The 16030-nt window shown below is 39.5% G+C and overlaps 2 protein-coding genes across 3 annotated transcripts in view; both read right to left on the reverse strand.

Annotated features, from left to right (window-relative positions):
- Window positions 1-4738, reverse strand: part of ptgir (prostaglandin I2 receptor) — a 32490-nt gene extending 27752 nt beyond the window's left edge. The window contains exons 1-2 of one of the 2 annotated variants that reach the window (XM_077565276.1): window positions 4608-4738; window positions 957-4521 (exon numbers count right to left, since the gene is read on the reverse strand). The gene's annotated coding sequence lies outside the window, so the exon portion shown is untranslated. Of the gene's footprint in view, window positions 1-956 lie in introns of both variants that reach the window. The other variant, XM_077565277.1, reaches the window with a different exon arrangement.
- A 118-nt stretch (window positions 4739-4856) lies between these two features.
- calm3a (calmodulin 3a (phosphorylase kinase, delta)) lies at window positions 4857-15177 on the reverse strand. Its single transcript, XM_077565278.1, has 6 exons — window positions 14814-15177; window positions 9821-9851; window positions 9281-9424; window positions 8600-8706; window positions 7538-7673; window positions 4857-6486 (listed from the first exon to the last, which is right to left on the reverse strand). The coding sequence occupies exons 1-6, from the start codon at window positions 14814-14816 to the stop codon at window positions 6458-6460; spliced, it is 450 nt and encodes a 149-aa protein (XP_077421404.1). The 5' UTR covers window positions 14817-15177; the 3' UTR covers window positions 4857-6457.
- Window positions 15178-16030: the final 853 nt, after the last annotated feature.

Below are 16030 nucleotides of genomic sequence, written 5' to 3' on the forward strand. Positions count from 1 at the left end.
TCAACCTCTCGTCCCGCCTTCTCTCATAACACCACGCCTACTTTTTGCAACACTGTTGCACCAAAGGAGAAACAAAACAGGTTGAAAACGAGAACAGGAAGTGAAGCGTGTGAACTGCAAATAATATTGTTTGATTTCATTGGATTGCCTCGGTTAAGTTTTTCTGATTTTATTTTGTTTTCTTTTTTTTTTCTGTACTGTATATTGTACTGCCTTATTGCCTTCATCAAGGCTTTATGTCATAGACTGTAAATGCAATATTGGATGATTTTTTTTGGGCTTTTTAATTTATGTATATTTTACATTTTATATTGTTCTGCAATGTTGTTGTTGTGGAAGAGCCCAACTGTAGAGTAGAATTGAGAACTTGCATTAGCTAGTAACTCTGCATGCATCACATCACATCACATTGTCCCTGTCAAATAAAAAGTTATTATTATTACTTAATATTATCACTTGGTTTGGATGAAAAGCATTGTAATTGTATGAGTTTAAAGTTACAATTTGTTCCAAGAAACAAGAGACTTTTTGTCTAAAAGAACAAAGACTTAGGCTACTGTATTTTGTCAAGAAAAAATATTTGAATTTTTTCATTCACAAAACACCAAAAAAGGAGTAAGCTAAAAACAAACACTAAATAAGTAGTTTATTTCAGCAATAATATTCTTTTGTTAAATATATTTTTCATCCATTGATGCAATACAATCAGGAGAATTTTTAATTAAACCAAAACTACAATTGTGAGGAAAAATTGGTTCACTTTTTAATTCATTGTTTTATGTTTAGTTTGACAGCAAATTTCAATTTCAAATTTTCATGTTGATCACAAGTCCAAACCAAGTTGACCGGTTGACAACTCATGAAAAATGTGCAAGTTGGGTCAGTACAGCTTTATATCATTTCATCATAAAAGACTTTAAAGCATGTAAATTCAACACCAGAATGACATTTAGTACCTGGAATGTAAAGCAAAAGATCTTGTTCCTGTGAAGCTTGTCCATTCATGTGCTCCCTTATTGTTTGCTTTTCACGACGCGCAAACACAAGCGCAGGGGTGAGACAACTCGACAAGAAAAAAGCACACACATATGAATAGAAATGATTGCAAGTAATCGCATTTTGCCTCATTTCCTGCAGCCGTCTGTTTGCGTAATTGGCCAAAAACACAATTAGAACAAGACAGTGCCAATGTTTGCTTAATGGAGATCAGGTTGCTTCCTAAATTGCACTTGCCGCATGAACATTCAAATTTTGCAGTACGATGAGGATATTGGTAGGATGATGTGTGGGTTGAAAAATGTATTATTCCCATGTGGCTTTTCCCAGATTGTAGATGACAGGCAGGCTCAGTCTAGACATGCATGCCAAGTCACATTCGCAAAAAAAACACACACGACATTTAAAGTATGGGCCTAACGTGGGCCTTGACAAGTTCTCATTACTGTATTGCAATGCAGTAAGCTTTACATACAAGCAGACACTAAAAGGATGTGATTGATAAGTAAAGTGATCACTTTCAGAGACAGGAAGTGTGCTTAACAAATTTAATGGCTCGGCCTTAATGGTATATTTAAAAGCCAGATCGAATAAAAGCCAGTGCAGTAAACCCTGAGAACGGACATAGAACCATTAAGTGAACAACGTTCTTCTGAGACCCGTGTATAAATTGCACTTGATTCTATTCATTGTCCCAAAGCAGCGTGCCGGCTCTTTCTTTTTTCTTTTCTTTTCTTTTTTAACGACAGAAAAACAAACATCAGATCTTAATTGCTGGCTTAAGTATAAAAGTTAAGTTGCGTTCAAGTTTTATGTTCTGAAAGGAACAACAAAGTATTTAATGGGGAGTAATAAAAGGGGAAAACTATCAACTTTGGTCACTTGATTGAAAGCAGTCAGAAATAAATGAATTCTTTTTAAGGAGTCATGAAGATTACGCCACTGCTATATCGTCTTAACTAAAACATTTTGCATCACTATGGAAACGTCCATCTGCAGTTCATTGAGATCTTTGAATTTGATTTGGAATGTCCTTCGTTAATGTCATTCCATATTTTGATGACTGGTCGATGACTGCCTGGAATTTTTACGCCTACTCAGCTAGCATATGATATCACTTATTTGTGCCGTGCTTATGAAAAGTTCAAAAGTACTGAACTTTGCACTAGTTTAGCATTTACTTTTTTCCATTTGATTTTTACAATAGCAAGCACAATGGCCCAGTGATTAGCATATTCGCAGTTCTTACGATTCGAATCTCAGGTCTGGCCTCCCATCGTGGAATTTGCATGCTCTGTTCACATGCTTGCGTGTGTTTTCTCCTGGTACTAAAAGAACATAGCTGGCCACACAAGAGGTGAGGACAAAATGGGTGGATGGAAAATTTGACATTGTTGTTTTTTTTTGTTTTAGCATTCAAAGATTTAAGACCAGCGTTAACTGATGGTCAACGAATATCATGAGCGATACGTGATCTCAATATGGTTAGCGTGAAGAGGTTTTGATTGGGCATTACCCACGCACTACCAGAGTGGTAGTGTGGAAATTACCCAGCGACAGCCAGGACTTCCCCCATCCTGCAAACAATTTACAGACAAAAACTGAAGAAATGCATTAGCCAGTGCTGATTCAATTTGAGGTAATACAAACCCTAACGGAATCTGACGGTGCGCTCTGCTGAAATGGATCTATAGCTACTTCAAAATTATACAATTTAGAGTTCAATGGGGGAAAAAAAATCAACATTTAGGAGTTGTGTGACAACTTTCTTTGCCTTCTGTTTATTTTCATAATGAAATAAGCAAGAAAAGCTAAAAGTTTAACTTTTTGCAAGTTTTGCATCTAATCATATATGCCATAAATGTTACACAGCATTTCAGAAAAAGGCTATCATACCAATAGTTAAACATGGTGGCAGTAGCGATGGTCTGGGGCTGCTTTGCTACGCCAGTACAACTTGCTGTGAGCGATTAGCTATGAGTTTTGACTCACTATTATGTGAGCATTGTAACAATGAGCTTAAGTGTTGGATTTGTAAATTCATTTATATTGCTGATAATTGTAAAATAATTGGAGCATATTTATTTTGATGGCATTACAACTATGTAAGTATTATTTGTTAGACTGCATTGACCTTTCATTACCTTTTATTTATTTTTGTTGTTGTTTAGTGTACGTGTGTGAGTGTAGGTGTGTATGTTTGTTTGTTTGAAATTATTGTAATTAATTTGAAAAGACCCCAGGAAGATTAGCTCCTGAGATGTGTGAGGAGCTAATGGGGCTCTTAATAAACTAAACAAAAACAAATCTTCCAACTATGTAGCAAAACACAGTAGTTAATAGATAGGGCTTTAAACAGGTTTGTTAATCACGTTAGGAAAGTGAATTGACATTTGGGGAAATGTGTGGTTTTCTTGTTTTTCCCCCCCTTCATGCTGGCTTTTGCCAGTTTGTCAAAGGTGTCTTGTTTCATTCTGAATAAATGCAGTTTCACCAGAATGTGGTCAGCGTTGGCACTCAACTGATGTGAGAATGGAATAATTAAGGGGCATTCCTCATGAATCATTAATGTTAGGTAGGTGCTGCAAAACAGTAGTAGTCTGGCACTGGAAAAAAAAAATCAGAAGGTTGTCGTTGGGCCTAATGTGAACATCTTTTTTCTTTTTTTAATTAACAAAGTCACTTTTGTCAAATACTCAACTAAATAAAGTCAACAATTTGCATTACTAGTACAAATTCACTTTTAGGTTGGTCTTTAAAGTGGTTCATGAAGGACTTTGAGGAGACAACTGCCAATTTATGCTATGAACTAAAATAACCTTTTCTGATTTTTGTAGTTTATTGATTTCATCATATATTCTTTTCCATTTCCAATTCAATTATACAAATAATAGGTCACATTATCTTTTAATTCCATCCAGTCAGTTCTGAAAAGCAAAAGCCTACAATTAATTTTATGTAACGACGCCCCCTGGTGTAGAATCCACGATACAATCACTAGTGTGAGGGTAATTTAACTTGATAGATGGACCTTAATAAAGACCCACCTCAGTAGGTCCCCTCTCTTCCTCCCTTAATTGCATGTATTCTTCATGTTCATCTGAGGTTTATAGCTATCATGTGGACAACCAGAGAATAATCATCCCGCCTGTGACGCTGCACTTGTTATTTTCCTGCTGAGCATGCGCCTCTTCCCTAATTCGCCTCATCTAGCTGCTTAACCACAGTGGACGCAAATAGCGCCGGACCACACGTCCAATCCCATCTACTCACCTCTGAGGCCACCTCGTCCCATTGGCTCGGGATCCTGCCCATCAAAGGGAGGCCGCAGGGGTCGCGCGCTCGCCGGGGCTAAGGGTCGTGAGCCCCGGATGACCTGGATTTACACACTTTGCTCCGGCAGCAATCCCATGAGCCACTAAAGATAATGCCAGGCTGCCTGAGTGCTCTCTCCAGTGAAGGGCTTGGGTGACTCACCATGACCCGGTTTGAGGCGGAACGATCCTCAACGGGAAATGTAATCAACTGGCAGGGAAAGAATATTGAGAACAGTAATTCAGAGACAGCGTAATTCATAGCTCAGCATCAATGCGGACTAGATGGGTACTCACAGGCAATTTGGTGCCGAATTTGAGCATTTTCCTCACTTTGGATCGAAGTCAGCAAGGGCCAGATTATCGACTATCCCTGACAGATTACTCCAAGTGTTTATCCTCTGGTGTGAGGTGTGTTAGTCAATTTTCACTGCACCTGCTTAAAAATCAGTTGATGCAACGATCGTAAATGTTAAACCTGTTCAACATATTGGAGTGCGAGATTTTGTGTGTGCGTGTGATCATAAGTAGACATGGGAAATTGAGTTGAAGTAAAGCTCATTCAGTTTATTGATTTATGGAAAATATATCACATCTTTACATCTTTTGAGACACCATCAGAAGCTAACAGTCCATTACCGTTGACTTCCTCGTATCAGAATCAAACGTCGCTGATTGAAATGCCTCAGTGTGGTATTGAGTTTCAATCCCCTCCCCACGATGACTCACCTCAAGTGTTAAAACGCTGAAACCGGTTCAATTAAATGCTACAACCCCTTCTCATGTTTTATTAGAACAGGCCAACTACGTAAGGTATTTGTAAATATACAGCATAGTATATGCATTCTTTTGAGTAAAACAAGCAAGCAGGTTGGAGTTGAAATCACTGGACTACAAAACTCAAGATAGAACAGCCAACAGAGATGAGAAATTAGGGAAACTCGAGTTGTTATCGCAGCAGTCAAATGTTTTCTTTTTGCAATATCCACATGATTAATACCAAGTGCAAACTGTTATGTCTTCTAGTGCGAGAGTTCCGTAGATATTTAGGTTGAGGCATTTGGGAAGCGTTATGGCACATTTCAAAACCAAAGAAAAAAACAAGCACGAGCCATTTACTACAACAACAACAGGCAATGCAAACTTTTACGACACACCAATATTACTGTATATAGAGAGAGATTTTGTGACCAAAGTTTGTCATCAATACATAATATTTGAGAACACATTTAGAAAGCATTACATCAATATTGTATCGTCAGGATATCCCTTTGCAGAACAAATGTATTAACAGTAGTCCTCGTGAGCGTCTTCACAACAATCAGCCTCAAGCAACACGTCGCACTAGCCTCTCCGCTCGGTTGCCGCGGCAACGTATAAAGCCACCCGCTCAAAACCACAGAGAACACCCCGCTAGGGATCAATCAGTCTCTTGTTCTTAGCCAAACTTTTAAACTGCTCATTTCCAACCAAGCACCAATGAACACCACAGACTGCAACTAGTTGCTTTTGAAATAACCAATAGTGACACATATATATATTTTTTTTACAGATATATAGCTATATATGAAAGTATATACCTCCACTGTGTACAATATCTGACCACTACCTCTGATGGGATCAGAACCACCTTGTCGAGACAGGAGACCACCACAGAACGGCTGCATGCAAGAAGAGTAGTCAAATTGGTATTGAGAAAATCACCACTGGTGCTAGTAGAGAGGCAAGGTTCTTTGCGGAAGCGGAAAGATTTTAAATAACCGACTTCTCTAAAGTGATCGGTGACATCGGTTCCTATCCCACCCCCCCCCCCTTGCAGTGGCAGCGCTGCCCTTTCCTCTAAATTATTCATGAGCTGGGTGACTCGGCAGAATCTTGGTCGGAAGTAAAAGGCCGTTGGCCCTCTTAAACTTGGTCCATTAACTTCTTCGGGGATTATTCTGTAGGTGTATGCTTAACAGATACCTCAGAAGTACTTGGATGTATTAAGTACAAATGGCCAAATTCTACATGAAATGTCTGGTTTGGATTTGTTTAGCGGGGTAAAAGGGAGGGTGGGGGTGTCATCAGCTGATAATTGTTCCTTTTTGTTCTTAAAGTGATCTTAAGAGGACAAGCAACATTTAAGAGAAAAATCAGCCTTCTCTTCACTTGGCTGTCATCATCTGGACAAATTCTGAAAGACACAAACACACACACACATCAACTGTTAAAACATAACGTGAATTCAGATTTTTTTTCTAAAATTCATGATACACATTTGTCGAGAATTGATAAAAATGTTCAGACTGTGGACAGTGTAGTACCCAATTGTGTTGATAAAGCAATAAACTGGTTTTTTTACCTTTCAATTTTCCAGATTTTTGGGGCGTGGCTGTAACGGTGCCCATTTAAAAAGTTCAACCCACAGTATGAGTTCCCTGCTCATTGATTGTGAAGGACGGTAAAGAGCAGTGGCTGTGTTTAAACTACTCGAATGGTCCAGCAGACCGCAATGATATTGTCTCACATTGTTTTTATACTCGAAAAATGTTCAGTTTGTACGTAGCATAAAGTACATTACAAAAGCAAAATTGTCACTTTTGTCCTCAAAGCAATTTTGCTTTTTAATTCTAGTAGCTAATACTTTTCAGCACACCTACAGATCATCTTCTTAATATGTACTGTGCATACATATACATATTGTTGGCAGTTGGCATTAAATTGACTCATTGAGTCAATTTATTGATATTGTGTATTTATATTGTATATTTTTATATTGTGTGTAATTTTTTTCTCTTTTAAATGTAATGCTGCTCCAGTTGCTGCTATTTTTCAATTGTCCCTAGGGGATGAATAAAGTTATATTGAATTAAATTGAATGTATTCACATCAGCAGTTATCCTACAAAACTGCAATATGCAGTTAGCTGGCTAGCTAGCTAGCTAGCCACACTTACTCACTAAAAATACAACTTCCCTTCAGATAGAGCACCTTGATGTTGGCCGTGAGTGGGCACATATCACATATAAAGATGGGCTGACATGGCCACTTTAGAGTGCCTCGTTGTGGTGCGCAAAAGCCAAACGACGACCCAATGGGAAGGGTTTTTAACAACACTATTCTGTGTGTTGTGTCAAATTTACAAGACATCTATTTTCACTTTACGGGCATTTTAAATGTCAAACCATCATTTCCTGCTGTTTTGGGTTGGGTATCACTGGCATCGTAAAAAAGTAACACCTTACCCTCGTAGTTGACTTGACCGTCGCCGTCAATGTCCGCCTCACGGATCATTTCGTCCACCTCCTCGTCAGTGAGCTTCTCCCCCAAGTTGGTCATGACGTGCCGTAGCTCTGCTGCACTGATGTAGCCGTTGCCGTCCTGCAGGGGGAGCATGCAAACACTCCTGTCATTCTCACAAACACACCCACTTGCTCTACTTGTAAAGCTCATCTGAATAAAACATTTGTTGAAGAGTCCTGTCACATGTCACGTACGGTGGTACCTTGATCAACATCTGCTAATTTTTTTCCAAGCAACGTCTCTTGGCAGATTTTTTTGCTTTTGTGTTGCAGTCAAAATTTAATATTAGAGTACGTTTTAGGCATTAGAGGGCAGCGCCCAACTTCACACAGGTTGAATTTTTGTGCAAAATTAAACATAACACAAAGAATATGCGTTGTGTATTTACATAACAACGGGTGAAGCAAACCATGCAGTCATATATTATTTATGGGCTATGTAAAATAACTTACATTACTGTTGCATAATTGCAACAGTCTATGTGTTAAATCATCAAATGTACATTTACATTTCTTTTTATTATACAGCTCCCTACTGGCAAATGCACACACACGAAAAGGAGCAGCACTATTCAAATGGAACACGAAATCATGATGCAAAAAACAAATTTTTTACATTCTCTTAAATTGTTAAATTACTGTTTTTCTAAGCACAATACTGTAGAGTGCGATTTCCATTATTGAAAAATATGGTGTGTTTTTGGGGGGGCTGAAAAGGATTAATGGCAATTTATCAAATTTCATTAGAACAAATTCAATTTCTAAGCCAAAATACCACAAAAACTGTTACGTTTTCGGGCATGTAGGCCCCAAAAAGGTGATTCATTTGTCAGAATTATACTAATAAATACAGCGATTCTAAGAGGGCCTTCACATTTGGCTAACTAGCCATTCAACCACCGCATTCTTCTTTAAAAGGAAAGAGAAAAGATCAGAGACAAATGTTATATGTGCCCACGTTTGACATAAAAAGGGCCATGGCTATTGTTTCACTGTGTTCCAGACCTTGTCAAAGACTCTGAATGCTTCTCTGATCTCCTCCTCACTGTCTGTGTCCTTCATCTTCCTCGCCATCATCGTCAGGAACTCCGGGAAATCAATTGTCCCGTTACCTAACGAGGCACACAAAGCAATTGCCATGAAAAAATGAAAATGTACTTTAAAATAAGGCAAACATTCAGTAGCTGCATTTGTATGCCAGGTAAATGTATTCATTTTTCCCCCCGAATTATATCCTTGAGTATATATTGACAAACCGGGCTTGGGGGGTGGTGTACAAAAGTTTTTTCAGCCATTTTCAGTGTCAACCTCATTAGAACACATCAACTGTGAACACGACATTGCGCACATTATGACATCACAAATATGCTACAACACCATAGGAGAGGGGAGGGGTTGAGGAGTTGGGCACAACTTAAGCCACAACCACAACAGATAGACCAACGCGGCAAGTCTTTTATTATCTGCGGATTTCTTTATTATTGGGTTTATCTGTATGACGTCAAATTAGTCGATAATTGCCGATAATTATCGGCCACCGATATTATCGTGCATCCCTAGTGATCAAGGCAACTGTTGTGACTTCTGGAAACTAAAATATAACAAATGTTAGTAGTAATAGCCAAATTAGGTTGATTTTGTAAGCACTTAAGCACTAGTACGTCCAGTACGTGATGTTTTTCTTACCGTCTGCGTCGACCTCATTGATCATGTCCTGCAGCTCGGCCTCGGTGGGGTTCTGGCCCAGGGAGCGCATGACAGTGCCAAGCTCCTTGGTGGTGATAGTTCCGTCGCCATCCTTGTCAAACAGCGAGAACGCCTCCTTGAACTCTGCACATTGACACAGTTAACACACATGAATCCCCATGACACAAGAGATTGGCAAGTAGTAAAGACACACGCAAAGTTAAGTGGTAGCTTTGTGTGTGCATCTCTTGTGTGTTTATGACTCATCCAGCCCTTAAAAATGCTTAAATAAATGGATGCGGGAAGGATGCCCAAGTAAAAGCGCTGGTGAATTTATAGTGTCGACTCCAAAATGAGGTTTTTGCAGAGGAGACTGACTCACAGCCCCGCTGATTTCTGCTTTGGCTGAATGATGTCAAGCGGCTTGTTGGAGAATACCAAGTGACAACCGCAGGCCAAGTGTTTATCCTCCGCAGTCGATCATCTCTCTGTCACCTCGGAGCTGCTAAAGTTAAAAGCATTGCTGTGCTATGTACTCACCTGCGATCTGTTCCTCGGTCAGCTGGTCTGCCTGTTGACAGAAGAGGACATTGATAAATCACTAGAGGCTCACTTTTCACTGAAAAGACTTGCCATACGACCGAAACAATTTATCACCTCTATGAGACAAAACATCCAAAGTTGAACACTTTGACCATAGGAAAATTGTTAGTAATTTAGCCAAGTCATCTGTGGTAACATTCTGTGGTGACATCCCCCAATGACCAATCGCCAACAAAATTGACATGCACATCTCTAACTTAGGCCTACATCAATCTCCTAAAATAGCATTGCTGCTATTGACATACCTGTACTGTTGTTACTTTATATGTAGGGGCTTTGAAAAGGAAAAAAAAAATCTAGGGAAACAAAAATTGTCTGGTGGAAATTGTGTTTGGCTAGTAACTTTAGAGAGTCACCAGTCACGTTGGCTGGTCATCAAAAAAGTCAATTTAGAGCCCTGCCTGCATTTAAGATAAATTCCATCTCTGTGTTTATCAAAATTAATCATTACTTTTGTACATCTTGCTGGGCGAGATGGCCCAAAAATGTATTCTCAATTATTTTCACTCATTCAGGACGAATATGATTTTAATCGATTTTAATCTAATAAACCCAACAAACATTTATTTAAAACTTTCATTTATTCAAAAATAATTGCTGTACAAAAGTTTCATACAACAATAATGTATACTCATTCTAAATTAGTTTTAACATAAACTTAACATTCATAGAATGTGGCTTAAATCCCACAATTAAGTAATTGGTAGTGAATGTAACCATGTCTTGTAAATCACCCATCTAGCATTCTGACACTACAAAATTACAACTCACAATTACATTTGGATGTTACAGAACATAAGAACAACAGCTTTTAATAATCCAGAAGACATAGCCCGATCTCATGATTGAGCAAATTTTCAACTATTTGATTTTTAAAATGACGATTAATCAAATGAATTTGACTTATTGCCCAGCCCTAGTACATCTATGACTTAACAATACTTGAATATTTTAAATGAGATTTCTCTAAACCTCACTGATTTAACTATCAAGCCCAACTCAGCTGCTAATTTGCTGTGATTAAAACATGAAAAAATGAGTCCGGTGCTATTACAATTCATTTTAACTTCACCTGACATGTCACTCTGACACCCGTGTGAGGTCTTTACTAAGCCTGTCCAACTCAGTCAGTGTGTCCAGTTAAAGCCGCGAAAGTGTGATGAGGGCCGGGTATAAATACGCCAAGGCCCGAAATACACACGTCTGCTATAATTAGTGAGACGTGAATAGGGTCGCTTATGTAGCACACCGAAGATCACCGCCACTAAGCACCTTTGTAAAAAAAAAAATATATATATATATTTAATTGAACCCTGTAAGGTTCACTATGTTATCAATGCGAAGTCTACCTGTTGCATGTCTCAAGGTCTAGTTTTAATGACATAATACAATTAACTAACTTCACTCCTTAAAAAGCACTGGTATTTGCAAAGTGGTTAAAATAATTGGACAATATACAGATAGTAACTAAGCTTGCACAGCTTTAACAGCTAGCGCACTTTGTTTTTATGCCTGTGCCCACTCTTGTATTATGGATTAAGTATTTTCCTAACACTAAACAAAATAGGAGTTAGAATTTGGAAACTGACCAAAGGAAGTTGACATATCATACGACAAAGAACAGGATATACTCAGTTCTTTATCATCTTGATGTGAGGAAAAACAGCTCTCAGGCGTGTTTTAATCCTATTTTAACTTTACCCCCCTCCCCCCCACCCCCATTTTTTTAATAAAAATTAACCCCTCCTTTAAGTGCTTAAGTTATTACACTTCTCTTTTAGTGATTTTGTCAGGATGAATGGTTGTTTGCCTATACATGCTCCGTGGTTGTCCAGTGACCAGTCCAGGTTGTACCCCACATATCGCCCAAAGTCAAAAGCCTTTTTCACACAGCACTTAGTCAAGTGTGAATGGTTGCGTGGCAGTGTGGAAAAACGACTGGGAGCCAGCATGCCCACATTTACGGTTTAGACGACAAGTAGGCCGCAACTCGACAAGATGTATCTTTTATTGTTGCAAAAGACAGCCCTGGCTTTGTTCATTACAAGGCGGAGACGACGAGCAGCAGAAAAGTGAATGAGTGCATCCTTTACTAATGGCTGAGTGGGAACTTGGAGAATTTAATCTTGTTTGTGAACGACAGTTCCACCAAGACCGCTTCGAGGCACGGTACATTTCAGGCTGAGCAAGGAGCAGTCTTCTTAACGACACTGTATGTCATCTCTCGTGTGTCCCAAAGCTCAGGACAATGAGACACTGCATTTATTAAGGCTTCCTCCATTGCCCTCATGCTGTTACCTGTGAATAAGTCCGCCAAAATAGCCCTAAATTGCTCCGCAGGCTCCTCTCGTATTAGAGGAAGGTGTCTGACGTCATGGCAACGCCGCTCTGGCAATTTTTAATTTGAGGCGCCTCGCCATTGCGGTGGACGCCTTCCAGCCGCACCCCACCGCCCAGCAATGCTCTATTCCGCAGGCGGCTAAAACTCACTAACGGCAAGAGAGAGGATGAGCAGTACAGAAAATGGATCACTCGCAGTATTTCCACAGATTCTAAATCTACTAGAGTGGGTGGACTCTGGCGGGTGGGGTGGTCCGGTGGGGTGGCTGGGATGCTTTAGGTTGTTAGTCGTGTTACTTGTGTCTCCTCTAGCCTCAAGATCCACAAATGAGTGACGGTGAACTAGCGTTACATGCGGTATATCTGGTCGCGGCACTTTTTTTTTCTTTTTTTAAATATTTTTTATCAAATTTTCTTGAAAACTTCTTGGGTGGCAGCCAGTTTAGTTGGGTGGCCCGCCCAAGTATTAACATGATGTGGGAAACACTGGGAAGGGCATAGGCATTTCAATGTATGTTAATGAGGGGTCTAGAAAAAAACCATTAAAATTGGTTAATCGGTTTTGATTTAAAAGATGCGAGTGCAATGCAGTTTGACACTCCCTGTTAACTACTTTACAGAAAAACTTAAACAAAATAAAGACTGCGTTTATTTAAACAAACAAAGCTTCGTCTTGCTAAAACAAATAAATATATATAGTGCCAAACACTACAGACACGCTAATGAATAACACTAATATCAGAGTACAGTATTACAAACCTGTACATAACAAATATTGCTTGGACAACTGACAATCCTCTGCAAATCTGAGAAGTTGTTTAGAGTAACTGTGTTCCTTTTTTTCTTTCTTTAATCCCACCTGAAACACGAAGCAAAAAAGTTTACGATTGCGTTGAATGGTGATTTCATATAACCTTGGCAATAGCCAGATTGGTATTGTGATTCACTCAAGGGAGTTCCTCCACATTATCAATCTGGTACTGCTCCACAATGATTTGCTAGGGAAAGGCAGGACATTTTGTACAATAGTTTTCAAATGCCTCATTTTGTTTAACACAAAAATAACCACTCTGCTTTCATGCTGGACTACAGAAATCTGAGAACATTTCATGTTTAGACGCTGAAATACGGGAGAATTTTGATTGTTTTAAATCTAGATGAACAAGGTCTCGAAATATTAATTATAAAAACAGTTGAGTAATTTGATAATCAACTAGTTACTTGTCAATACTCTATTAATTGTTGCACCTGTAGTTTTGACCAATATTTTAAAATAAAACACATTTTTAACAAACAGCAAAGCAAAATGGCATTATCAAGTATCAGTTCTCAGTACTGACGAGTACTCGGTGCACCCCTGTGCAAAGTGGATGCAATGCTAGTGGATCTTCAAGTCAATTTATCTGAGTCATCTGGATGGAAGTGGGGGTGTGGTTATAAGAAGGATGCAAGGCAATGCAAAAATTATATTTTCTTTGAAAATGTTGATGGGCTGATCAATTGGAAAGAATCCAGAAGTAGGTTTTATTAGGGCATAGTTAAGGAGGTTTGGAATTAGTTTCTTCCCATTGTGAAGGGTGCACTGCAGATGATGACAGCCTACTGCGCCAAGCATGGCTTGGTTGGAAGCGGGAGGGGGTGGGGGATTGGATGGGTGGCACAGGATGAGGAAAGGGGTTGGGGGGGGGGGGCATGGAGGCTCATTCACCAGGAGCAGAATGCGGTTCAACGACATGACGCAGGAAGCACGCCATCATTTACGTTTAAACATCACACGCGTGTAACCACTCACTACCTGTAGGCAGTGATCTTATGTAATGCAATTGGGGTGGCGAATACGCTTTTGAACGCTTGTTGCGCATGTCAAAGTAGATCCACCCCCCCCTGTTGATGCACACCAGCAAGAGCCGCTGGCCGCGGCTGCAGACGGCTTATTGCGCGAGCATTTTACGAAGGCGTTAGCGATCATTTTTATGCATCTGCCTCCTCGCGAAAGGTTATAAGAGACGAGATGAGTTTCAAGATAACACCGGGGCCGGGGTGGTCTATTCTTAGCAGCCCCTCTTTGCACCACCACGCCCACTCTTCCTCGGTCACATTTAGCTACAAGGAGGCTGCAAAAAAAAAAAAAACGCTTGCGCAGCAAAGGATTAAACGAAACGCCTTTATAAATCATCGAAATGACTTGCGTGCTATTACGCCGCAACGCCATGGATGCGGCGTTAATTTAGTTCCACAGCACAAAATACAAGGTGCGCAAGAGGCTTTTGCGACACATAAATGTGATTCATTCATATAAAACCAATGTGTGTATTGGAAATAGCCTTCAAAATTAATTACATACAATCGTAAGCGGACGTTATAAAGCCCACATTGGAATCGCCCATTTTAGCTAGCTAAGCTCATTTAAAAATATTTTAATGAACGCCCAAAACTGGGTAAACGTTAATTCATACTACCAACTTTAAAGTGATTTTCTTAACATTAAAAAGGTCTCATCGAAGCAGTTTTAACATCGTTGACGACAATATTGAGTGCTGTCCACTTTCATGTCCAAGCTAGCTAACCACGTCGTTGGCCTGGTACTCACCATTTTGACTTTTCAAGCTCCGCGAAGATGGAGAAGAGGGAAGAAACGTCAAGTTGAAGCTTTGAGACGTAAAATACCTAAATGACGCGCACTCTCCCGGGAGTGCCTGAGTCAAATTCGGCTTTATTCGCGTATACAACTGAGAATCTGTTGAGTCAGAACACCGTTATTGCGGTAGAGTTGCCCGGAAACCTCAACCAAGGAAGAGACGCCAGCCTGTCATGCCCTACTCGGACGAGTGTATCCCTCCGCCCGAACGTTGCTTGACCTCCACGCAGTGTGAAAAAACGTCTTGAAATGCTTCTCATTATTAACGCGACGTATTTAAAATTTCAAAATAATTCATTGATCGTTGATACATATTCATTTAAGCTCCTTTAATATGCCCCAACAAAGAGGATCTATGTTGCACTATAACACCGCTATGCGCAGCGATACTGCCCCAGCACGTCATAAAGAGGATGGAGCTGTATGGAGGATTAAATCTGACAATACTATTAACTGGTAAACACAATCAAGCCATAAACAGTCCGTCAACATTTCGCTGTGTACTGAAATGTATTACAATATACAATGAAATAAATGTATACATTTATTGAGGGGGGAAAAGATCAAAAGAGTTGAAGAAAACACATGTTCCAGGAACACATGCAGTACAAAAACTACCCCAGCACCTGCACAAAGTTGACAGTCTGAAGCCATATTTTTTTAAGTAAACATTTACCAGACAAGCGCCAAACTCAGACTGTCTGCAAGTGTCCTATGTGTATATACACGTGTATTCAAATTTACAAATTAGCTGAGAAAAAAAATATATATATATTTGATTTAAACAATCTTAATTCATCCTTTTTCTATACCTCACTTGTCCTCATTGGGGTCATGGTTGAGTTGATCCCAGCTAAATTTGGGTGAGAGAAGAACTCAGCTAATTGCAGGGCGCATCTAGACAACCATAAACTCTCACATTCAGTCTTCTATTAACCAAACATGCATGTTTTAGGAATTGGGGTCAGCTGGAACTGTACATATTAGTAGGGGAGGGAATTATACAGCTCCAAATAAGTTAGTGTTTGCACAAAACCTTCAGGCTTCTGCTAGAAATAATAGCATATATAATATATTGGGGAAAGCCTTCTAAGCATCTAAATTTTATTTGGGCTTAATCAGAGTGAAAAATGGGCTTCCCTGGCTGGATTTTCCCTTTAAATTCTGGC

The sequence above is a fragment of the Vanacampus margaritifer genome, chromosome 5 (genome assembly GCF_051991255.1).
Source record: "Vanacampus margaritifer isolate UIUO_Vmar chromosome 5, RoL_Vmar_1.0, whole genome shotgun sequence".
In the NCBI taxonomy this organism is placed as follows: Eukaryota; Metazoa; Chordata; class Actinopteri; order Syngnathiformes; family Syngnathidae; genus Vanacampus; species Vanacampus margaritifer.